The 26,049-nt window shown below is 38.5% G+C and overlaps 1 protein-coding gene across 2 annotated transcripts in view; it reads left to right on the top strand.

Annotated features, from left to right (window-relative positions):
- Window positions 1-26,049, top strand: part of NBEA (neurobeachin) — an 835,554-nt gene that overhangs the window by 366,502 nt on the left and 443,003 nt on the right. The window contains exons 25-30 of one of the 2 annotated variants that reach the window (XM_038414552.2): window positions 4,984-4,992; window positions 8,469-8,649; window positions 11,499-11,629; window positions 12,965-13,072; window positions 14,706-14,874; window positions 17,994-18,089. In XM_038414552.2, the coding sequence (XP_038270480.1) occupies window positions 4,984-4,992; window positions 8,469-8,649; window positions 11,499-11,629; window positions 12,965-13,072; window positions 14,706-14,874; window positions 17,994-18,089 (694 nt within the window). The remainder of the gene's footprint in view (window positions 1-4,983; window positions 4,993-8,468; window positions 8,650-11,498; window positions 11,630-12,964; window positions 13,073-14,705; window positions 14,875-17,993; window positions 18,090-26,049) is intronic. The other variant, XM_038414563.2, reaches the window with a different exon arrangement.

Consider the following 26,049-nt stretch of genomic DNA (forward strand, 5'->3'; position numbering starts at 1 on the left):
CATTATAAGACCCTGTTCTCAGTGGCTTATAACTTTTCCAGACTTTAATGACTTGTGGTGAAATTTTCCATGCTGGATGTCTGTCTCAAGTTGAATTTTTGGTTCAGTCAATTCTGAAAACAAAAGAAGGGAAAAATACATTACTTTACCCATGTTCAGAAATTCTTGCAACTTTTTCTTGGTAAAACTCTAGTGACTTTTTTTTTTAAAGTTCAGACATTGGGACTGAGAGCTGGGATGGAGACTGAGACGGGCTGGAAGGCTACTGGGTCTGGGAGCAGGCAGGAAACTAGGATTGGTTGGGCAGGGGGATTGCGAGCTGTGGAGGAAAACAGGAAGAACCAGTAGGTGTTGGAGTATACTGAAATTTGATGGGATTGGGGGAGTGGGGGAGAGACTGGGACTGAAAACCAGTGGGATGGGGGAAGATGTTAAAAGGAAGGGAAATCAATCTGACAAGGAACAGGGGTGTGAGGGCAGAATTGGGATTCTCTGGGCAAAGAAACTGGGCCAGGAGATGGTGGAGAAGGGACAATGAGATTGGACAAGGAGCCCAGGGATGGAGATTAGGACAGGAATGATGGGGGCTGCACAACTGGAGGTCAGGGTGGGGGAGAAAGATGGGATGAGGAATCGAGAGGAGGGAACTGGAAATACCTGGGCAAGGAGACTGGGCAGAAGGAAATTGGGATGGTGCAGGGAGGATATGATTGGCTGAGCAAGGAGACGGGGACTAGGAAGAGAAGCCTGAAGTGTGGAGAATGGGACTGGGATGAGGAGTGGTGAAAGGTTAGGACTGGGACAGGGACAGATTGAAGAGGAGGGACTGAAGGGGTTACACAGAAAATGGACAGAAGAGTCTGTGCTCACTAGAATGCACTCCTCTCCAGAGCTTGGAATGGGACCCACAATTCCGGAGTCTCCACCATTCCTCTGCTATCAGTCTCTGTGAAAACTGGCAAAGTGTTCATTCTCCTCTAGTGCTGCTCCACATAACAGATGGCAGCAGACTACTGATATCAATTATTCCATTGGTTGAAGTGGCAGAGGTCTGTGCTGTGGATTGAATGGTCCCTATCCTGCTGATGAATCATAAGAATGGCCATTTTGGGTCAGACCAATGGTCCATCTAGCCCAGTAACCTGTCTTCCAATTGTGGCAAATGCCAGATGCTTCAAGGGAAATGAGCAGAACAGGGCAATAATCCAGTGAACCATCACCTGTCATCCAGTCCCAGCATCTGGCAGTCAGAAGCTTAAGGACACCCAGAGCATGAGGCTGTAACCCTGACCATCTTGGCTAACAGCCACTGATGGACGTATCCTCCATGAATTTATCTATTTCTTTTTTTAATCCAGTTAGTTTTGGGCTTCACAACATTCCCTGGCAACAAGTTCCCGAGGTTGACTGTGCGTTCTGTGAAGGAGGACTTTTTGTTTTAAACCTACTGCATATTAATTTCATGGGGTGACCCCTGGTTTTTGTGTTATATGAAGGAGTAAACAATGCTCACTTTCTTCACACCATTCATGATTTTATAGGCCTTTATCACATCGCCTCTTTACACATTGCCTCTTGTCCAAACTGAATTAGTCCCAGTCTTTCTAATTTCCCTTCATATGGAAGCTATTCCATTTCCTTAATTATCATAGAATATCAGGGTTGGAAGGGACCTCAGGAGGTCATCTAGTCCTCTTAAAGCAGGACAAATCCCAACTATTTTCATTGCCCTTGTCTGGTTGTCAATATGATGACACGTGTTGGAATTTTTGGGTGGGGGGGTTAGTTTGCTTTTTTTAAAAACCTAGGAAATTATACACACACAAACCCTTCCTACATTAAAAGGTCATTATTAAGGTTGCAAAGTCAAGCATCCAAAAGTTAGGAAATTCCAGAATTAAGGTTACCTGTGTTACTTTAATTCAGTCCTCTTGTGCATATTCATTCTGATAGTCTCCAGTTATGTGATCACATATTGTTTTATTTTCCTGCCTCACTCAGTTCAGAGGATAGACCTGCTCTGGGAATGAATCAGGGTTGTCTAGTGAAGGAAACTGTTGTTTGTAGGACCCCTTCTCCATTTGTTGTAGAAATGCAGGGAATGAAGCAGGGGGATTACAGGAACGGAAAGAACAGTCTCTTTGTTAAGGTAGTTGAATCCTGCTGTGGAGGATTCAATTCTTCTTATGCTAGGCAAGTTGCTTAAACCAGGTTTTAACAGGTGGTCATTTGTTGTGTATACCTCATTTTCTGACTGTTTGACTTGAGAACCTGGGGTCTGATTTGCAGAAGAGCTGAGCACTCTCAACTGCAACTGACCTCAGTGGGAGCTGTGCTTTGAACATATAAAATGCCATATAATGCTAAGAATTTGGAAAAATCAGGTTCTAGATGTCTCAAATTGGGCACCCAAAGTTAGCAGATACTTTCGGACCTTAACATCTCTGTGCCTCAGCCCCCTAGCTGTAAAATGTGGATGATCATAACCCGCATTTCACAGAGTTGTTGTGAAAATAAATTCATTAATGTTTGTGAAGTACTCTAGTGAGGAGCACCATAGAGCAGCCCATGAGGAAATTTTTAATGCGTCTTCCAAGCAATTTTTAGATAGTGTGGAGTAAAGAAGGTCTAGGGACAGACCTTGAGCAAATGAAGATAAACAAAATATTGAATTTCTGCTTATTAAGTGAGCACCATCTGTTCTGTGCAGTGAATTGAGGCAGGGCACTTGTGGAAAACATAGTAGGCGATCATATAATTAAAGACTGTATCACAATGCATACACACAAGGGGTGAAATAAAGTCACACAGGCAAAATATTCTGGTGTTAATTCGAGTGCATGACATTGCAACTTTAACAATTTGCTTTTAACATAGTTACTGGTGGGCTTTTTGTTTGTTGTGGGGGATTGCATGTGATTTAGTATAAAAATTGCATAGAGCCAAGGATAGGTGCCTTTTAATTTCCAATAGGATGTATGAAATAATACATGAAAATACTAAAATAAATAAAAATGGTAAGCATATATTTTGATCTAATAATGTTGTTTTATGATGATATGCCAGAAAGAGTTCATTTCCCAGTCTTAGTCTATTGCTCATTGGGGTAGCAGGGATTGAGGTAATTCTTCAAAGACTTTGCACGGGGAGATATTAATTTACATCTTTTTAGCACTTAAATTATTTTTGGTGTCTTAAATTTACATGACATTTTATAAATACAAATAAGACACTCCGTGTGCCCCAAAATTTTTGCAACCATATAAGACAATGTGAAAATGCAAAACAAGACAAAGAGCATTCAGGAAAGGGAGTAAGGATTGTGAAAAATGCATTTTGTTAAAAGCAACATATGTCGCCAGTTAAAGCATGGTGTGGACAGACTGACAGTTCCAGCTAGTCATTAGTTAATATAAAATGGCAGCCATAACCAGGGACTTAAGGATGCGGCTTAAAGGAGAAAATTGAAAGTTTTGGGATCAAACAGGGCTTCAGTGAACCTAACGTTAAATCCTTGTCCCATTGAAATCAGTGGGAGTTATGCCATTGATGTGATGGGACCAGGATTTCACCTGTTGCAGACTCTAAAGAAAAAATGTGATTGGGTCCCAAAGATGGGTTTAAGCTTCAGAGTCCAGACCAAACTTCCACTTGTGAAAGGATGGTTAGAAACAGTTTCCTACCAAAAAAGAAAAGAAAACTTCCTTCTCATTTTGCTGGAGTTGATAGTGTCGTGGCACTATTAGTGTAACATAGCTGAAATGCTTTTGGTTTAAAAAATGTGCTATCTAAATTATGACAGTATTAAAATATTCTTGAAAAAGTTTTTTTTACTTTCATACCTGGAGAATCTTTCTTGTGCTGCAAATCTATTGCGTACAACATCACAGCATCTGATATGCCAAGGTTTTGTTATATGTACAAGGAAAAAACAGATATCACATTGTGGTAACTGTTAGTAATATATTACATTTTAATATTGACTACCATAAATTGTCTTCTGTGCTGGAGGTGCAGTAGTCTATTTTTCCAAGGTAGTTAGGACCTAAATTATCAAAAATGACTTGTGATTTTGCATCCCTTAATTTTTAGATACCCCACTTGCTCAGCACCCACCCTTTAAGGTTTAACAGGTAGGGATTTAAAATCTTAAAGGCCCCAAAAATAATGTTTAAAAATATGGCTCCTGACAACTAAATGACAGGCCTGTTGTGGGGAGAGGGTTCTTACTGAGAGCAAGGGGTTCTGACTGAAAATAAAACAAGAAACCTTGCAGAACTGCTAAGATTGGTGTTCTGGGATAGCCCCAAACTCCCTGAGGTGATCCAAAATTTGAACTTCCACTGGTGGCTCAAATTCATTCAAATGTTTAGTACAGTTTGGGATTAAGTTTGAAAATTGTGCACAACTCTGGTGTATGTGTTACAAGGTATGTTGTGATGCTCCAATCCAAAGAGCATTACGGCTGAAGAATCAAGCATTTTTTCTTCTGATTTATATGTAAGTTTTGTCAATTAATTTTATACATATGATTTATCTCACAAATCATAAATACTAAGGCTGAATTTACTTTTTTCAGTTTCAATTAACTGGAGAATGACAATTATGTCATGTACTTCTGTGATTTATATAACAAGTAAAACTCTACTGTGGGCATACATTAACACATTTTCTCCATGTACATATTTAAAATATGTATTTCAGTTTTGATGGATCCATGTGGAAAGGAACTGTATAATAAGATTAAAAGAATAGATTTAAAGTCCACACTGTGTGCAGTTTAGTTATTTTTTAAGTCTTTGTTTTCAAATGTTCACTTTCTAAGATGCAATGTTTATGCCTATTATAAATTAATCAGATAAATGTATGATTCCTAGATATTACTTTGTTTCAATTTTACATTGTATTTTCAGTTAACTTTAATAATTTTCTGTTTCTTTTATTGTTGTAATCTGTTGTCTGTTTTGTCTATTGCATGTCCAGGGTTCTAAGGTTAGTATTACTGCTGTAAGTTTCAGTTTTTAAGTTTTTCAAATTTTATTATTTTTGATAATTTGATATTTTAGCTTTTTTTTAAACAATTTTCATGCCATATTTTAGGATATGGTCAGGGGTAAATTAGATGCATTTATGGACTTTTCTTGAAATGTTTATTTTAGTGTAATGTAATACATTGGCTAGTGATTATATGCTGCTTATTGTAAACTACCAAGTCAAAGTTAGACAAGTCTATGATCTAAAATAAATTGCAGAAGTGTCAGTCTGCTAAGAAAATCTGATTTAGTTCAAGCTCTGGAGGTATAACCATCTGGGAATTTAGTTATTCCTTTTAAAATGTACAAAGTAAGCATGAATTTTACCATACCATTCTAAAACATTCTAGCTTCTGAAAACAGTTTGCTAAACAAAAAAATGTCTCTTAAATGTAGTCAGAATACATATTAGTGTGTTACCTTTAAGAGGTGGATTTCATTATAGTAATTAGACTTAATAGAAGGCTATTTATTGTCTTCATAGTGAATTGGCAGCATTTAGGGAGATTTCCTAAAGAAAAGCCTATTTTTTTCTTCTATGTAATGCTAGCAAAAGTCATGTAAAAACTATTCTATAGTAAAAACTATGCAACATGTTTTACATGGATTTACTATGTCATGTGAAAATAAACCTGGACATATCACACTGGGAAGTAAAAGAAGATCTACTCCCTTAAGAAAATGTATATGGTTCAATATAATTAATTGTATTATAGCAATAATCCACAACAGGGAGCCCATTAATAGGCCAATGGTGCATATTTCTGGTGTATATTGAGGTGAGTCCAAAGGCCATGTTTCTATAACCACCTGAGAATTGTACCAGCAGCCTACTAATGCACACCCTGGCATGGCTTCTTGCTATTCTGATACAGCTTCTTCAGTTTAAATTTCATTTGTGTAAGTATTTTATATATAAACAATTTGCTACTTTTCTATGTGAATTAATAATTTTTTTCTACTATGAGAAGGGGGTCACAGTAGAAAAATAACAGAAAATAGCAGGGAATAACTGCCTAGAGGAATAGTAGTGGCAGTCCTTCAAAGGGAAATGGTGTTTCAAAGGTCTAATTGTCATAATATCATTTGTTTTGTCTTGCTGGACAGATTTTAAATAGCGACAACCCTTCCCAGAATACTCATGCAACTGACGTGTCTTGTTCTTTAGAAAAATAAAATGCAATGTTATCTATCATTCTGATGACAGAAAGACACATGATACCTTTCATGTGTCAGAACAATTGTTTTCTTAATATTGTTTGGCATTATTTGCACTGTTGGTATGTTCTTAAACCTAAACTACTATTTCAACAAGTTACTGTTCATTGAGGATATTAAATTCTCAGCAATAGGAAAATAAAGGGTTTTAAAGAATTTTCTCTACTCTTGTTACGGAAAGAAATGGGTACAACAGGACAAAATAATATATTTTAAGCTCCTTATTTGTCTTACAGAATTCCTGAAACTGGAACCAAAAGGCTAAAATTTTCACAAGCACCTGAGTCTCATTTTCAAAAAAGACCTAGGAACTTAAGTCCCATTGATTATCAGTGAGACTTAGGCTCATAAAGCCAAGGTATTTAGGTGCCTGAAGATGCAGCTTCAAAAGGATTTTGGGATTTTCAAAAGTACCTAGGCACCTAATTCTCAGAGATTTTAATGGGAGTTGGCTTTCTAGGCACTTCTGTAAATCCCACTAGACACCTACCTGCATATTTAGACATCTAAATTAATTTAAAAATCTATCCCTAAGAGCTTAACTCACTTTTGAAAATGAGGCTCAGGGTCCAGTCAACTTAGGCACTTTTGAAAAAGTTACCGTAAATCATAACCTTTTTTTACATTTATAAAACAATTGCAGACTCAGGAGTGGCTTTGCCATGAGCCTAAATTAAGGGAACAGCCCAAGATGGAGATTGTGATTCCATATGGAATGGATGCTGCACCAGGTGTAAACTTGACATGATTTCTTCCCTCACTAGAGCAGCAGGGAGGGACTAAACTCCCTCCCCTGCTGATCCAGGGAGGGAGTAAACTGTGCTAGGTTGATGCCCAATACAGTGTACATTCCTCAGCATGTCATTAATGTGTAGTTGGAACCAAGACTCTGCACAGTTCCCACCCCATTCCACTTCTCCCACCTGTCTGTGAGAGTAGGGGCAGGTGAAGACATAGCAGCTCTGTAGAGCCCATTTTCCTTCCTGTGCTGTCATGCAGTTAGTTTGCTCAGAGACATAAAGGGGTGTCATGTACTCCTTTATGCTTTGTACGGCTGTGGTAGCTGGGCCACAATTTGGTTCTATGTAAATAGTAATAATTTTCTCACAGATATTAGACTTCATAATACCTATTACAGCATGCTAGTGTGAATTCATTTTCCCACTCCATTGTTTTTAAATTCACTCATAAGTAATTTACATTGATGAAAAATATAGATAGGCTTGGCAGGATTCAATTTCAATCAACAGATTTTGATAAATGTTGATTTCAACTGACATACTGAAATCAGTGAAAAGTAGAGTGATTGGTAAAAGTCAGTGGGAGTGCAGCCTCTCTCCCCTTGTGCCTATATGGATTGGTCATCAACTGTTGTCACAGGAGTGGGGCCATGACAGCGGGGCTTCAGAGAGGTCTCTGTGCTGCCACTGAGCCAGTGACACTGGATCCCTTCAGGTGTTGGGTGCGGAAAAGGCTGAAGCCCTGGTGGGCCATAGTAGACGCCCCCCCGCCAAGATTGCAAGGAGGAGGCCACCCTGCTTCAGGCAGGAGCCATTTAGCAGCAGGATGCTCTCACCCGTGGCTGGGGATAGTGACAACTTCTCGCAGCCCTGGCCGAGTGTCTCTGCTCTGCCCTGCTCCATCAGGACCACAAACTTCCCTGTACCTTGCATCTGCCAGGATCAGGTGTTACCAGCTCCACGGCTGTTCATGGAGCCCTTTGCAACTCCGCTGTCACGGTCCTGCTCACTCACCAGCTAGGAATGTGACAGCCATCCCTGGGCACAGGAACTGTTCAGCAGCATCATCCCATAGCCAGGGAATCATCCTCCTTGCAACCCTGGCCAGGAGTTTCTGTTCCACCAAGCCAGGACCACAGCCTCCCCTGTACCTTGGGCCCTGATGCCTTGAACCCCTCATCTACACAGGGAGCCTCTTGCAGTCAGTGCTATCCTAAGCCAAACCTCTGCCCCTTTAATTTCCAGCAACTGTAAAAATAAAAATAGGGGAAAAAATGAAAAATGTCTTAAAATATAAAACAATATTAACCATCAGAATTATAAAACAAACCTGAATTCTGCCAACCCTAAATATAGGAAATAATTTTTTTGTAATTTTTCTCATTTACTTATTTATTGTTAACAATTAAAATTGAGATGTGGGTGTGCTATATTTGTTTGAAACTGTTAAGTCTAATATAATTATTTTCTCTTAAAGACTGAATTGGAAAATATTGAAGTGACACAAGGAATGTCAGCAGAGACAGCAGTGACTTTCCTGAGCCGTCTAATGGCTATGGTTGATGTACTGGTATTTGCCAGTTCTCTAAACTTCAGTGAGATTGAAGCTGAAAAAAACATGTCTTCTGGAGGCTTAATGCGACAGTGCCTAAGGCTGGGTAAGTCTGTCTAGAACAACACAGACAGTGTGCATTAAATAATTACTTACAGATCAATGAGCTAAGGCTACAATGAATAAAAGTAGGAATTAACCTGGTTTTGACTATGATGTGATAGACTAAAATACCACAGAGTTTTTACTGACTTGTTACAATAGTTATGATGGTTCTATTTAAACACAAAAATAGATGAGAATCAATCACCTGTCCTGATTTAAAGTTGTCATTGATGAAATTCTAATTGTAGGTTGTAGGATAGTAAAATATTAACACAAGAAAACTAGTGAAAGGAAGAAATACTGTTTCCCTCAAACACCGATCTGCTGTTCTGCTCTTCTGTTGTAAGATTATTCATTGTGGTCTTTGGTTCTCTAAGAATTGCCTCTGCAGATCCTCTCTTTTGGGAGAATACACCTCACCCATGTGCCTGTAAAGCATCTAGCAAACAGTGATAGTTTGGGCTATGTGTACACAGTTTTGTAAATGAAAACATTCTTTGAAAGGGTATGAAGAACTGTGACCCCATTTGTCCTCATTTTCTTTCCTATTGTTGTTGGCAGCAGGTCTTGGAAATACTGTCTTTTCAAATGAATTGCAGCATCATTTGTTGCTGACAAAAAATCATTCAACTCAGTCAAGAACTGAGTAGACTGAGGAATTTAAGAGGGACCTAATCAAACTACATGAACAACATACAATATGATGGCAAATTCTGTTTTGTTATTTTCATGTTATCTATATAACAACACTATATCAAATTTTATTCACAAGCTGTTGGATATTATGGTTGTGAAAATAATGTTTTTAATGAAAGCGACCTTGAAGGATCCAGACGCAGTGGTGTGGAGTGAGCTGCAGAACCACAATGGAACAAAAAAGCCTGCGTTAAAGACAGTATTCCGGTGCACTAATGTCTATGGTTTTATTTTTAAAAAAGACTCTTGATTCAGGAAAGCCTTGTATAACAACACACCTTTGTTTCAGAGGTGGTTACAAATCCATAGCAAGTTGGCTGAATATTTACAGCTTTGAAATCTATAAAACTCCATAAGGAGCTCCATTTTGTTTCATTCAATATCCTTCTGATTTTGGAGCCATGGTTGATGTTCATTTCAGATTCCCTAGTTTTTAATTAGCTAGTCTTCAACTGTCCTTCAGTGTTTTATAACTTCTAATAATTTTTTCAAGTGTAGGGATCCCTAAAAGGGAACTCTTGACAAGGTTTATTCAGAATTCTCACTGCTAGTTCAGAACCAAACCTGCCCAGACTTCTTCTCCATTTCCTTCAGATTCCTTAGACTATCTTTTGAATTGGAAGATACTGAGATTGGCTATGGTCTATTTTAAGCTGTTACTCCAAACAGTATGATCTGTGAGGATAAGTGCACCTGACCTCAGTGACAGCTAGTTCCCAATATAAGTATTAGAGCTGCAGGTAGACCTGTCTCCCTCCACCCAAGTATCCTACAGTTGAGCCATGCTGTCAAAGTTGAAAAAACGAAACACTTCTTGAGGATATTACAAGGAAGAGTTTTGGTGGAAGGGTAAGGGAAGCTGATGGAGAAGTGGGAAGACAAAAAAAGGGTGTCTACCTTCTGGCTCCCACTTCCCATTTTGAAATGGAGAATTGGATCACTTTATAGTAAGAGTGCAAATATTTTCCATCTTTGTTCAAGAAAGAGTCTTCTCATTCTGCTGATTATTTTTACCTGTCTCTGAACCCCTTTATATAATTTTTGAGATATGGTGACCAAGACTGAGTGCACTCTTCTAGGTGAGGTTGTACCATTGATTTATAAAAGAGCATTATAATATTTTCTGTGTTATTCTCCATGCTATTCCTTATGCAATCTACATTTATATCATTATTTTTTTAGTTTTGGGGAGGATTTTTTGTCTGCTGCTGTGCATTGAGCAGAAAGTCACTGAGCTGTCCACGGTGATGCCCAACACTTTTTGCTAAATTGCTACAATTAATGTAGGACCTTAGAAGCAACAAGCGTAGTTCACATTATTCTGTTTGTTGTGCATTGCTTTAAGTTGTCAATGTTAAATTCCATCTGCCATCATATTTCATGTTTATCTAGTTTGGCTAGGTCCCTCTTAAATTCCACATAGTCTTCTCAGTTCTTAACTGAGCTGAATAATTTTTGTCAGATGCAAATTTTCATAGAATTATAGACTATCAGGGTTGGAAGATACTTTAGGAGGTCATCTAGTCCAATCCCCTGCTCAAAGCAGGACCAAACCCAGCTACATCATCCCAGTCAAGGCTTTGTCAAGCTGGGTCTTAAAAACCTCTAAGGATGTTTTGCCACAACAGTTCTCCCACCTTTTCAGATCACTGATAATTACTATTGTCAGTCCTCATGTGGAACCTTGTGGCAGTCTGTTGCTAATCTCTGACATGACAGAAAGTAACCATTGATTCCTACCTTTTGTTTTCTGTCTTCTAGCCACAAAAAATGTTAAGGTTGGCTTTGGCAACACTAAGGAGTATGCTTCCAAAAATAGTGGCTCCACAGGGACAAATATGATCATAATATAAGAACTCCAGTTACAGGGGCATAATTTGCCTTTTTCAAACTTCTTGTAGTCTAATATACGAGCCTTGTTTAAGACAGCTAGTCATAAAATTAAGGAACCTGATTAACTAAAAACAGAGTGAAAATGGAAAAGTTACCATAATATTTTCTCAGTATCACCAGAATATAATTTAAGAGATTTGTGATGCCTATTTATTTATTGCTACCGGGACATAATCATTCTTTGGAGCTATAGGCACTTCATTAAATGGTAACACTGTAATCACCTAACGATAATGTTCAATTACATCTCTTTTTTTTTAGTTTGTTGTGTTGCTGTGAGAAACTGTTTAGAATGTCGACAAAGACAGAGAGAGAGGGTGAACAAATCTTCACTAATCAGCAGTAAAACTCAGGAGACTCTTCAGGGTATCACTGCAACAGCAATGACAAAGGTAATCTAATGTTGTTTACATAGATTGTACCAGTGCTTAAAATGAGCAGGAGATGATTGTAGTTAATTTCTAGATTTCTTTTAAAGCAGAAGCTGACTAGTCACCCATTTCCTGGCTCTCAAAAGAAAACATTTTCTGTTTCATTGAAACAAGAAAAAAATTAAAAGGAAGAAAATAGTTAATTTAATGGTATGAATAGAACTGTTCTCCACACTTCACTCTCTCTCTCTCCAACTTCTGCTCCAGAGAGCACATCTGCTCCCCCACCCTATTGCAGTTTGACCTACCTATACATATTTCTTTGATTTCTAATGCCTCATGAGATGCATGGCCAAAGCCTGCAAGCAGATCTTTGTGGATGGACTCTTAGATCCTTGTAGAATCCCATTAACTTCAGTAGGGCTCTGTGTGTAAATCGTGGTCTGTCTTTGTGGATATGACTCCAAGAATGGGGTCTAAATTTGTTTGTCACTTACATTTCAGTCACTTTGGTGTCCTTATTATTTAAGTTGCTTATTTCTGAATATTCTCCAATTTGTTCACAGTTTTGGGGTTGAAAGGCCCTAAACTAAATGTACAGAGAGCATCCCTGGTCTCAAAGATGATGCTTTGGTATATGCAGCCCAGATTCACTTATGATAATCTCATTACTACTTTCACAATATAGTCTCTTGCCACAAAATACTGTTTCAGATAAGACTTGTATCCACAAATATGTTTACCCCAAATATTACTAGATTATTTTATAAAACCATACCAAAAATATATTCTAGGAATTTTGCCAAACTCAGCACAAGACAAACATTGGACAGTAGAAAACAGAACACTTCTATATGTTGTTTATTATTTGGATTGCAGTGTTTATTGTTTAAAGAAAACAGGTCACATTACTGTAAGTAGAATACTGAACATGCATGGCCTGTGTAGGACTCTAATAATAATTCCTTGTATAAAATAGAATGAGGCTGAATTTTCTGAGTTATTTTCAATTATGCAAACACATTTTCAGCCTATCGCATGCATAAGAAATACTTCTTATTAATAGTACAAAAAAATTAGTCTCTTCTTGGTACAGTTAATATTCTAACTACTGGAGAGTGGTGTATTTGTCCAGTAGGATTAAAACATTGCTTTTGAAGACCATAAACAATTATGTATCTGACTATTCAGCACAAATGCATTAAAATAAGCATCACTATGTTTGTAGAACCAGTAACTGAATGTTTCCTTTTTTGTCTTCAAGTTAGTACAAATGTATTTTATTTATTGGGGATCAAATAAATGTATTGAATGAAAATCTCTGTACATTTTGGAAAAATAATTTTACATTTTTAGACACCATTGGAAAATGCTCCTGGTAACCTTTCCCCAATAAAGGATCCTGATAGACTTCTTCAGGATGTTGACATTAATCGTCTGCGAGCAGTTGTTTTTCGTGATGTGGTGAGTAATATGGACTGTGGTTTTTCTTTTTGCAATATATGCACTAATAGTTAAAAGAAAGATTAATGTTACAAATAACTTTCATTTTAAAAAAGGACAGCTTTGGAATCTGGATGGACTTAAAATCTGTGTTCACCTCCAAAAAATGATTTCCATTTTTTGGGGGAAGAAATTTGCCAAATTCTACATAATCTGTCTTTCTCCTTTTACTTACAAAATTAAGTGTTTAATAAAAGTGATCTTATTTGGTAAAAAAAGATACCTTATATAATTTCATTGCACTTTACAAACTGAAACTGATATGCAAACTACATGCAAGGAAAACTTCAACAACCTCTGAAATGCAGCAACCTCTGGGGTGAAATGTTGCACCTCCTTATTGATGCAATATTTATAATCATATAAGATCCAGTTCTGTGATGGTGCTGAGTAGCTTTATATAACCCATCTATGCTAAATGACTTTAGTATTCCTTCTGGCAGTATAATAGGGGAATGCATGCTGAACCAAAAATGCTGATGTAGACTTCTCAGAATAGTTGCTGCATCCGTAAATGGCACAGAAATAAATATAATATCTTCACTCATTTTATGCTATAAATTTATAGTGTGGTCCTGAAGTAAGAGCAAGTGACTGGGAATTCTGACTCTTCAGTTCTATTGCTGACTTTGCCACTTGTTTGTTGTGAGATCTTGGGCAAGTCACTTAACCTTTCTGTGTTTAGGCTTATCTGTTCATTGATTCATAGATTTCCAAAGCCAGAAGGGACAACTGTGATCATCTAGTCTGACCTTCTGTATGTCACAGGCCATAGAACTCCCAGATTAATTGCTAGAGTATATCTTTTAGAAAATATTTAATCTTGATTTAAAAATTATCAGTGATGGAGAAACACTCCTAGCTGATTTTTGGCTCATAATTGTTTTCAGCTTTGAAGCTTATACATATTACTGATTTGGATTTGTCGTCTTTCACATTGTAATGTGATCAAGTCATGATCACTTGTACTTGAGCTAACTTTAATTTTTAGTTCTGTGATCAGTTACTATTTACCTGTTAGAAGAAGGTCTAATAGGGGATTCCTCTGTGTTGGTTGCAACACTTTCGAGTTAGGAAATTGTCACCTATAATGTTTACAAATTCAGAGGATGATCTAGTACTGGCAGCATGAGATTGCCAGCATATGGCACACAAATTGAAGTCCTCTATGATTACACGTTTTTTTTCTATATGTTGTAGATTGGTATGTAAATTGACGGTCATCCTGTTCCCTAGTGTGATTTGATGGTCTGTAGCAAAGCACAGGATGGGGTATTATGTGGTGTCTATCTGTTAGGACATTGATCCCTAAGCATTCAAGATCATTTTGTTCTGAGTGCATCAGAAACAGATAATGCTATTTTTGACACAGAGGGCTATTCCCCCTCCCCTTTTGCCCATGCTATCCTTCCTAAATAGGTTATAACCACTGATTTTAACATTTCAGTTAGTGTATAGATAATTAAAGAACTGAATTGTAAGCAAGTATAACACCTAAAAAGGTTGATATTTCTAAAACATATTGATTATCTTGATTTAAAAGTTCCATGTAAGTATCAAGTATGATGCATGTGTTCCTTTTTCTCTCACTCAGGATGATAGCAAACAGGCTCAATTTTTGGCTTTGGCAGTAGTTTACTTTATTTCTGTGCTGATGGTCTCCAAGTACCGTGATATACTAGAACCTCAACGGGAGACTGCAAGATGTGGGAGCCAGGCAGGTAGAAATATCAGACAAGAAATAAATTCACCGACAAGTACAGGTACATCTATTTTCCCCACTTATTTTTCATTTTGTTTTTCAGAATTTCCTTGAAACAGTAAATATTTGACTACAAAAGCTGTTTTAAATTGTCTGAAAGGTGTGATGGCTAATGAGACTATTTTGTTGTTCTTTAGTTTCTCCAAGCTTCTTTAATATGTTGGTTGTTAATAAGTTAGATTTAAATTATGAGCTTCTGCTTATTGGGTTTAACTTGATTTCATTTGCTTATTCTGTATTTATGCATCCATTTTTAAATTTATATGTACATTCAACGAAGGAGATGCCTTGTGAATTTAAAGTTTTGAAAGGACAAGATATTAAACTGTCAAAGTAAACCTAAAAATTGCCATTTGTCTACTGTGAGCAGCTATCTCTGACTCTAAATGCACTGTCTGAAGTTTGTAATCAGCATATACAAACTAGCTCCCTAGTTGAAGTTACTTCTATTTAAACTTAGTCTTGTGAAAAGCTAATATAGCAAGGACTATTAACTCTCTTGAGTCCTGCTGTCTTTTTAGTTTGGGTCTGCACTGAAAAGCTCCTGGAAGTTGCATTCTTTACCTGATTAGTGTGAATTCTTATTTTTTTCCTGGCAACTGATATCCCAGTCTTTGGCGATACTATCTGTCAGCTGAGTTTAGTATCCAAATGCGTTCCTCCACTGTTTGTAATGTTCAGTCTGCTAGTCCAATGGCTTATTTAAGAGGATTGGTTTATGACTGTCTTCTGTTTTCTCTCTCAGAACAGCCATATAAATATATTGGAAAAGAGTGATTAGAAATCAGTGGCCAAATCTCTGCATGTTGTTTTTCATGAACATGTTGCTTCTTGTTCTGAATTTGATTTGCTGTCTTAGTTTCTGGAACTGCTGATTTACATATCACGTATAATGTAATTTAAATTAATGTCCTATTTGCTTTTATTTAGGGCTGTCAAATGATTTATAAAGTTTCAATTAATAGTGAGATTAAAAAAAGTCATGATTAATCAGTTTTAACAACACTATCAAACAATAATATAAAACCAATTTAAATATATTATAAGTATTTTGATGTTTTCTACATTTTCAGATATATTACAACACAGAATACAAAATGTGTACTGCTCATTTATATTATTTTATTACAAATATTTGCACTGTAAAAAAGATGAACAGAAGAAAGTGTTTTCAATTTACATCATGTCTGTAATCGAGTGACCAGACAACTAAAACCTCTCCAACGCATCATCAAGGATCTACAACCTATCCTGAATGACGACCCATCACTCTCACAGATCTTGGGAGGCAGGCCAGTCCTTGCTTACAGACAGCCCCCAATCTGAAGCAAATTCTCACCAGCAACCACACACCACACAACAGAACCACTAACCCAGGAACCTATCCTTGCAACAAAGCCCGTTGCCAACTGTGTCCACATATCTATTCAGGGGACACCATCATAGGGCCTAATCACATCAGCCACACTATCAGAGGCTCGTTCACCTGCGCATCTACCAATGTGATATATGCCATCATGTGCCAGCAATGCCCCTCTGCCATGTACATTGGTCAAACTGGACTGTCTCTACGTAAAAGAATAAATGGACACAAATCAGACGTCAAGAATTATAACATTCAAAAACCAGTTGGAGAACACTTCAATCTCTCTGGTCACTCGATCACAGACCTAAGAGTGGCTATACTTCAACAAAAAAGCTTCAAAAACAGACTCCAAGGAGAGACTGCTGAATTGGAATTAATTTGCAAACTGGATACAATTAATTTAGGCTTGAATAGAGACTGGGAATGGATGAGTCATTACACAAAGTAAAACAATTTCCCCATGTTATTTCTCCTCCCCGCCCCACCCCACCCCCCACTGTTCCTCAGATATTCTTGTTAACTGCTGGAAATAGCCTACCTTGCTTGTCACCATGAAAGGTTTTCCTCCTTCCCCCCCTCCCCCCCCCGCTGCTGGTGATGGCATATCTTAAGTGAGCACTCTCCTTACAATGTGTATGATAAAACCCATTGTTTCATGTTCTCTGTGTGTGTATATCAATCTCCCCTCTGTTTTTTCCACCAAATGCATCCAATGAAGTGAGCTGTAGCTCACAAAAGCTTATGCTCTAATAAATTTGTTAGTCTCTAAGGTGCCACAAGTACTTCTTTTCTTTTTGCGAATACAGATTAACACGGCTGCTACTCTGATACCTTCTTTTTTACAGTTTTCAGAGTAGCAGCTGTGTTACTTTTTTACAATGTCACCTGAAAGGGAGAACAGGTGTTTGCATGGCACTGTTGTAGCGATCACTGCAAGGTGCCAGACGTGTTAGTGCCAGATATGCTAAATATTCATATGTCCCTTCATGCGTTGACTTGTAGATTGCACTATTTTTTTTGTTTACGGTGCAAATATTTGTAATACAAAAATTATATAAAGTGAGCACTGTACACTTTATATTCTGTGTTGTGATCGAAATCAATATATTTGAAAACGTAGAAAAACTTCCAAAATATTTATAATAAATTTAAATTGGAATTCTATTATGGTTTAACAGTGTGATTAAAACTGCAATTAATCATGACTTTTTTTAATCTAGTTAATTTGTTTTGCATTAAAACTTGAGTTAACTGCAATTAATTGACAGCCCTACTTTTATTCATTTTATCTAATTCATTGTTATATCTTAGCTTGCTTACTTTCTACCTTTGTATGCTAAGCTTTTTTTAAAAAAAATTCATGTCCTCATTGGCTGTTTGCATTTAATAAACTTATATTTAAATGATCAGCTATGAGAAACCATAATTTTATGTTGTATTTAATGTGTCCTTCCTGGTCATACGTTGTGGTGGAGTAGGAAACTGCTTGTTTCAATTAACTATTTCAGCCATTTTTGTCTTGTATATGTGTCTTTTTCCCTATAAATGTTCTTCTTATGATTCCCTACTAATTGGTCTGATGTTTCCTATCTCTTGATACATAACTTGTTTCCTTCCTTCAGAAATGCATTTTTGTTAATAGTTCCATAATTGCATGTTTCAATGAGATAGGACTTCTGCCATGGATCCACAGTGGATCAGATCACAAGCGATTATTAGCTGGCTCACATTTGATTCCATGATTTTCTCCACAGTTGTGGTCATACCATCTATCCCTCACCCAAGTTTGAACCATGGATTCCTTGCCAAGTTAATTCCTGAGCAGAGCTTTGCCCACTCATTTTACAAAGGTAATATTAATGTCATCTCCTAACCTGTTTGGGTGTCCTTATTTAATGTAATGTAATTAAATAACTAACCGTGATGTAATTGTTGGTAAATAAGCATACGCCTCAGGTTACATGGAGATCAGACTGTCACCTGTGAGGATACCCTTAAGACAAGGCTTTCTTCCTGTCTACGTTTTCTTTAGGAAGTATCTTTCCCACTTCCACCATTTGTTCATTTCAGTCACACCTACTAAATTAATTAATAGTAGGTAAACAAAAAATTAGGGTTAGGGTAGAGCGAGATGAGAAGGAAATTTTGAATGTTTTTGGTTTGGGCTTATTCTTTTTTCTTCTTGCTGCAACAATACCTCCTTTAGTTATGAAAACAAATCAGACCTATTCTAAAAATATTGCATACAGGGAATAAATTAAATCTTTAGTACTACTTTTTTTGTGCTCCCTTTCCTCACACCTCCTACAGGTCTTCTCTTCCTTTCCGTTTCTTCTCTTTTCTTTCACTTTTTGTTTGTTTGTAAACCTTTATATTGTATATAATGAAAAGTTTTATTTTGTGTGTTGTTGATTGCTGTACTGTGCTATTCTGGAGAGAGACAGTTTCTGCGGTCACAGCAAATGTTTGTAATACAGGCTGGTTTTTCAGATGGAAAATATGCATATGCATGGACTATGTTTTTCAAATGTAAGGGATTTGCATATGTACAAAGTTAAATAGGTACATTTGTAGCCAAGTGTGCATGTAAATTTCCCAACTTGTGTGCACATTACGGTGGAAGTGCAAAAAGTAAATGGGTACAACCATACTTTATCTGATGATCGTGCTCTCTGTGTCACTCTGATAAAAACCCAAAGAGTAAAAAGAATGATAAATACAAACAAAAAAATAGTAATTAATTCTGTGACTACTTCTGATAAAATATGAGAATAGGATGACTTCCTAGTTCACTAAGAATACTTAGCACTTATATGGTGCTTTTCATGTTCCAAGTGCTTTACAATGTTAAACCCTTCAATCAAGCATTCTCACAAACAATACTTGGTGGCCTCGGAGTGTGGTCACCAATTCTTTCTGGTGGCCGCTCTGACAATTTTTCCTAAAATACTTAATTAACTTTAGCAAAAACAAATAATCATGCACATATACATGTCCAAATCATTGTTGTTTATTTATGTGGGATTTTGTCTGCAGACTCAATAATAAAAATAATGTACAGTTGTCTCATTTTTTAATGGACCAAAATGGAATTGCAACACAAATAAGATGCTTTGCATGTTCTTGTCTTTTTTTGTTGTTTCTTTTGCACTTTTTTATAATTAAGACTTACTAGCTAGCTGGGAGACACTGAAAAGTCACATTAACAAACATACAAATATCACTTTTCACAGCAGAGACTTTCTCAGCCCCAGCAAGCCAGGGAGAAATTAAGCCCTGGATGGGGAGGTGGATAGGGCAGCAGCAGGAGCTGGGACAATGGGGGGATGGATGGGGGACTAGGGATGGCAGCAGATGCCAGGGCAATGTGGGGGGTGGTGAGCCTAGGGCTGGCACCGAAACCTGGAGCCCGCTGCTGTGTGCCCAGAGCCCGCTGCCCCACTGGCTCCAGGAAGGTAAGGGAACGCACACCAGCTGTCTGTTCCTTTTGGCATTTGTGACTCCAGAGGCAGGCAGGGCCCAACCCCTTCTGGCGACCCCAGAAGAGAAGCTGCTGCTTCCCCTCCCCCCCCCCCAACCTCCAGCTCCATCACTGCCCAGGAGCCTATGGCCGCAAGAAAAGCCCCTGGTGGATGCATTTGAGAAATGTTGATCTCTTAGGTAAAATTCTGTATGTCTCAGTCCCTCATTTATGAATCTTTATAGTTTACTGACTTCAATAATTCATTTCAAATTCAAATGTTTCTTACCTGAATTTCAGTATTTTTCCTCCCATAAAGTTTCCCCATTAGTGCCAAAAATAAACAAATATATATCTTTTTTTTTTTTTTACTTCAGGATCATTCAGTGAGCTTTTTGTCACTTCAGTGTGCTAATTTAATATTCTTAGTTGTGACATAACTGGCGTACTTATCCACCCTTTATAAAAGGAATTGTATGCTGTTAATTCAGAAGTGCTGCAAAATAAACCCTAAAATATATTTGAATCCTGTTTCCTCATTATCTTCTTGTTCCGCATTTATAGCACTTTTTTATTTAGCAGGCATTAGGATATTTCATTTTTAGCCACATCTGCTTGCAAATCAAAACATACAGAGCAATACAGAGACAATTTTAAAAAATATTATTAAATTGTATGCAATAAAAAGGATATATAAACAAGATTAATATTGTTATTTGTACAAAATATGGCACTTGAAATAGACAGGTAGCAAACATAGAAAAGATTAGTTTTGCCATTTATATGCAGTATGGTTCTTGAGATAAAATATAAGTAGCAAGAGTGTAAAAAAAAAAAAGTATAGATTCTTAAAATAGAGCAGATGGGTGGACATACAAAGTAAATCAAAATATTTAAGAGGAGGCTTTTTTTATATTCATCATGTCTCCTTTACTGTACATTGCAATAATAATTTTGCCTTCAGGAATGGACAGCAAGTTTGTCTCATTTGTTAAAGTCATATATTTATTGAACATATGTATTGTATTTAACCAGGCCTTACACTGAATATGTTAAGAGTTCATTCGTTGCCAGCCTATTGTTATAATTGTGTTGAAAGTTTGGTGAGATATCAGCAGCATGTTGTATCACTATTGTTGGAATTATGTCAGGGCTCTTCAGGGCTGGAACGTTAGTAATTCAGGAAGAAACACTGGCTGCTTATAAGCAATCCACAGAATCATAGAATATCAGGGTTGGAAGGCACCTCAGGAGGTCATCTAGTCCAACCCCCTGCTCAAAGCAGGACCAATCCCAACTAAATCATTCCAGCCGGAGCTTTCTGAAGCCTGACCGTAAAAACTTCTAAGGAAGGAGATTCCACCACCTCCCTAGGTAACGCATTCCAGTGTTTCACCACCCTCCTACTGAAAAAGTTTTTCCTAATATCCAACCTGAACCTCCCCCACAGCAACTTGAGATCATTACTCCTTGTTCTGTCATCTGCTACTACTGAGAACAGTCTAGATCCATCCTCTTTGGAACCCCTTTTCAGGTAGTTGAAAGCAGCTATCAAATCCCCCCTCATTCTTCTCTTCCGCAGACTAAACCATCCCAATTCCCTCAGCTCTCCTCATAAGTCATGTGTTCCAGTCCCCTAATCATTTTTGTTGCCCTCCGCTGGACGTTTTCAAATTTTTCCACATCCTCCTTGTAGTGTGGGGCCCAAAACTGGACACAGTACTCCAGATGAAGCCTCACCACTGTTGAATAGAGGGGAACGATCACATTCCTCGATCTGCTGGCAATGCCCCTACTTATACAGCCTAAAATGCCATTAGCCTTCTTGGTAACAAGGGCACACTGTTGACTCGTATCCAGCTTCTCGTCCACTGTAACCCCTAGGTCCTTTTCTGCAAAACTGCTGCCTAGCCATTCGGTCCCTAGTCTGTAGTGGTGCATGGGATTCTTCCATCCTAAGTGCAGGACTCTGCATTTGTCCTTGTTGAACCTCATCAGATTTCTTTTGGCCCAATCCTCTAATTTGTCTAGGTCCCTCTGTATCCTATCCCTACCTTCCAGCGTATCTACCTCTCCTCCCAGTTTAGTGTCATCTGCAAACTTGCTGAGGGTGCAATCCATACCATGCTCCAGATCATTTCTGAAGATATTGAACAAAACCAGCCCGAGGACCACTTGATACCGGCTGCCAACTAGACATGGAGCCATTGATCACTGCCTGTTGAGCCTGACAATCTAGCCAACTTTCTATCCACCTTATAGTCCATTCATCCAGCCCATAGTTCTTTAACTTGCTGGCAAGAATACTTTAGTATGTTATAACCACTAAACTTCCATCCATTCACTAAGCAAGACTGTAACTGAGACTCGGATGATAGTACACTTTTGACTTTGCTCCCACACTTTGATCTTTCACCATCTGTATTGGCACATCAGTTCACTCTTGCACAATAAATTATCCAGTGAAAACTACTGGATAATTTTGGTAGGCAAAATCTAATCACTCAAGTTTGTATTTAGCCAGAAAACACATGGGGAAAATTATGCGTTGTTTATATATATGGAAAAAGAACAGGAGTACTTGTGGCACCTTAGACACTAACAAATTTATTAGAGCATAAGCTTTCATGGGCTACGGCCCACTTCATTGGATGCATAGATTGGAACATATAGTAAGAAGATTATATACACACACACATATAAGGTGGAAGTTGCCATACAAGCTGTAAGAGGCTAATTAATTAAGATGAGCTATTATCAGCAGGAGAAAAAAACATTTGTAGTGATAATCAAGATGGCCCATTTAGACAGTTGACAAGAAGGTGTGAGGATACTTAACATGGGGAAATAGATTCAATATGTGTAATGACCCAGCCACTCTGTCTCTATTCAAACCCAAGTTAACGGTATCTCGTTTGCATATTATTTCAAGCTCAGCAGTTTCTCGTTGGAGTCTGTTTTTGAAGCTTTTCTGTTGCAAAATTGCCACCCTTAAATCTATTACTGAGTGGCCAGAGGGGTTGAAGTGTTCTCCTACTGGTTTTTGAATATTCTTCAATGTTTTTAAGATCTTTGGTTAGGATTAGTTCAGTAGTAGGTAGATCCCATGCCTATGTAGTGAGAGCAAAGTAATCAGCATGGACAAATTTCCATTATGATGATTGTGGAAGGTAACTCATATAGTGTTAAGACTGATCGCTGCTGTAGGCCATTGTTGAGAGTTCATAGCCTGTTGATATGGTCACCAAGGAAAATGCAACTCCTACAATTGGTCAAAACTTCTCAGTGGAATTTTATCATTTCATTACATGGGATAATTTGCTGACTTTCAGGAGAGTCATTCTTTCATATGGTGTCATACCTGACAGATAAGTCTAAGAAAACTGATCCTTTCTTGAGTTTTCACTGGAATTCTGCCTCAGTGTGTGGTGTTAAAGCCAATACTTGGTCATTACAGCTTCCTCCTGCTTGGAAACCTGTTCGTTCATTTGGTAACATTGCTGGTAACATCAGCGGCATGATCCTTGCCAATAATAATCTTTCCATGAGCTTCTACGATGTGCAGAAGAGTGACGTGGGCCAGTCCAATGAAGGATTACTTGTTGGCTTCTTGGGCTTGACAGTGGCAATGACCATAGCCTTGTGCCCAATCCTTAGGAAAAGTCTTGAGGAATGGATATGGGAGAATTGTGCTGCCAACTATTTCTATCCCTTGGCTCTGAGGTTTTTAAGAAATTCTGCAACTTTCTTGGCTTTCATGAATGAGAAGATCTTATTCATCAGACGACTATTTGTCAGAGCACTCTGCACACTTTCTGCTTAATGGACTTGTCCTCTGGTGCTTTTGAGTTCATAAGGAGAGTTTTGCAATCACATCAGCTGAGACTTCAGATTTTAGATGTTTCACTGGGTTTGTAGCCCCAAACTGATGCAATAGCCAAGCTTTGTGGTTGGAGTGAGTAAAATCCAGAGCTTCCAGTGTCTCAGTACATCTTTGATATCACACTAGATTCTGTGACTCTAGGAAGGATTGTTGCAGTGGTCAGGTCACCAAACATTCAGCTCCTTTAATAGCCTTTCTGTTTCTGGTTTCAAGCATGAAGTATATCCTTTTTGATAGCTGTGAGAGATGTTTTTTTTCCTTGCAGCTATTTGAAGGAACCTGAAACTGCCAAAATTTATAGGCTTTAGTGGAATTGTATCAATGGTGGCCTCAATTGTGTCAGTGAATCCTCTCCAATTTGGCTTTCAAAAGTTCTATTACTGTTTGGCTGATGACATGCTTACGGGGCGTTCAATACAACTGTGGATTATGGCTGGTCAAGACTGGCTATTTGAAAAATTCCCAAGAATAATTCTGGAAGTATTCTGAGGGATTCTGAACTGGTCTTTGGTGAGGAAACAGGGTTGTAGTCTCTGATCCAGTAGGCAAAATGAAAAGTGCCTCTGTTGCATTGAAAAGAAGCAATGTGTCTTCCTTTTGATGACCATTCCACAAGTGCCTCACGTGCACTGCTGTTACTGTCAGTCTCACACTGTTATGGCTGTTGACATCACTGACATACATATCTGTGTGATACACTGTGGCTAATGGGAGAGAAGGACAGTCTGTGTTTAGTGGTTAACACATTAACCACCATTATCTTGCCAATTCTTATTGAGATGGTCAATGTTCCGTGCTCCTGGTGATTATCATATAATCCTCAATGCCCTGCTCAATGTATGTAGAAAAGGAACATTTTGGGTGACTGAGGGAGGCGGTAAGATTGCAGCCAGCAATATATCAGCATCATTTGTGGGTGTCATCTATTATATGGGTTTAGAATCATAGAATATCAGAGTTGGAAGGGACCTCAGGAGGTCATCTAGTCCAACCCCCTGCTCAAAGCAGGACCAATCCCCAACTAAATCATCCCAGCCAGGGCTTTCTCAAGCCTGACCTTAAAAACCTCTAAGGAAGGAGATTCCACCACCTCCCGAGGGTAACACATTCCAGTGCTTCACCACGCTATTAGTGAAAAGTTTTTCCTAATATCCAACCTAAACCTCCCCCACTGCAACTTGAGACTATTACCCCTTGTTCTGTCATCTGCTACCACTGAGAACAGTCTAGATCCATCCTCTTTGGAACCCCCTTTCAGGTAGTTGAAAGCAACTATCAAATCCCCCCTCTCTTCTCTTCTGCAGACTAAATAATCCCAGTTCCCTCAGCCTCTCCTCATAAATCATGTGTTCCAGTCCCTTGATCCTTTTTGTTGCCCTGTGCTGGATGCTTTCCAATTTTTCCACATCCTTCTTGTAGTGTGGGGCCCAAAACTGGACACAGTACTCCAGATGAGGCCTCACCAATGTTTAATAGAGGGGAACGATCACATTCCTCGATCTGCTGGCAGTGCCCCTACTTATACAGCCTAAAATGCCATTAGCCTTCTTGGCAACAAGGGCACACTGTTGACTCATATCCAGCTTCTCGTCCACTGTAACCCCTAGGTCCTTTTCTGCAAAACTGCTGCCTAGCCATTCTGTCCCTGTCCTTGTTGAACCTCATCAGATTTCTTTTGGCCCAATCCTCTAATTTGTCTAGGTCCCTCTGTATCCTATCCCTACCCTCCGACATATCTACCACTCCTCCCTGTTTAGTGTCATCTGCAAACTTGCTGAGGGTGTACGTCATCCTCCAGATCATTAATGAAGATATTGAACATAACCGGCCCCAGGACCAACCCTTGGGGCACTCTGCTTGATACCGGCTGCCAACTAGACATGGAGCCATTGATCGCTGCCCATTGAGCCCGACGATCTAGCCATCTTTCTATCCATCTTTCTAGTCCATTCATCCAGCCCATACTTCTTTAACTTGCTGTGGGAGACCCTATCAAAAGCTTTGGTAAAGTCAAGAAATAACATGTCCACTGCTTTCCCCTCATCCACAGAGCCAGATATCTCATCATAGAAGGCAGTTAGATTAGTCAGGCATGACTGGCCCTTGGTGAATCCATGCTGACTGTTCCTGATCACTTTCCTCTCCTCTAAGTGGTTCAGAATTGATTCCTTGAGGACCCTGCTCCATGATTTGTCCAGGGATTGAGGTGAGGCTGACTGGCCTGTAGTTCTCCGGATCCTCTTCCTTCCCTTTTTTTAAAGATGGGCGCTACATTAGCCTTTTTCCAGTCGTCAGGGACCTCCCCTGATCACCTTGAGTTTTCAAAGATAATGGTCAATGGCCCTGCAATCACATCCGCCAACTCCTTTAGCACCCTCGGATGCAGCACATCCGGCCCCATGAACTTGTGCTCCTCCAGCTTTTCTACATAGTCCTGATCCACTTCTTTCTCCACAGAGGGCTGGTC

Source organism: Dermochelys coriacea, chromosome 1 (genome assembly GCF_009764565.3).
Source record: "Dermochelys coriacea isolate rDerCor1 chromosome 1, rDerCor1.pri.v4, whole genome shotgun sequence".
Classification (NCBI taxonomy): Eukaryota; Metazoa; Chordata; order Testudines; family Dermochelyidae; genus Dermochelys; species Dermochelys coriacea.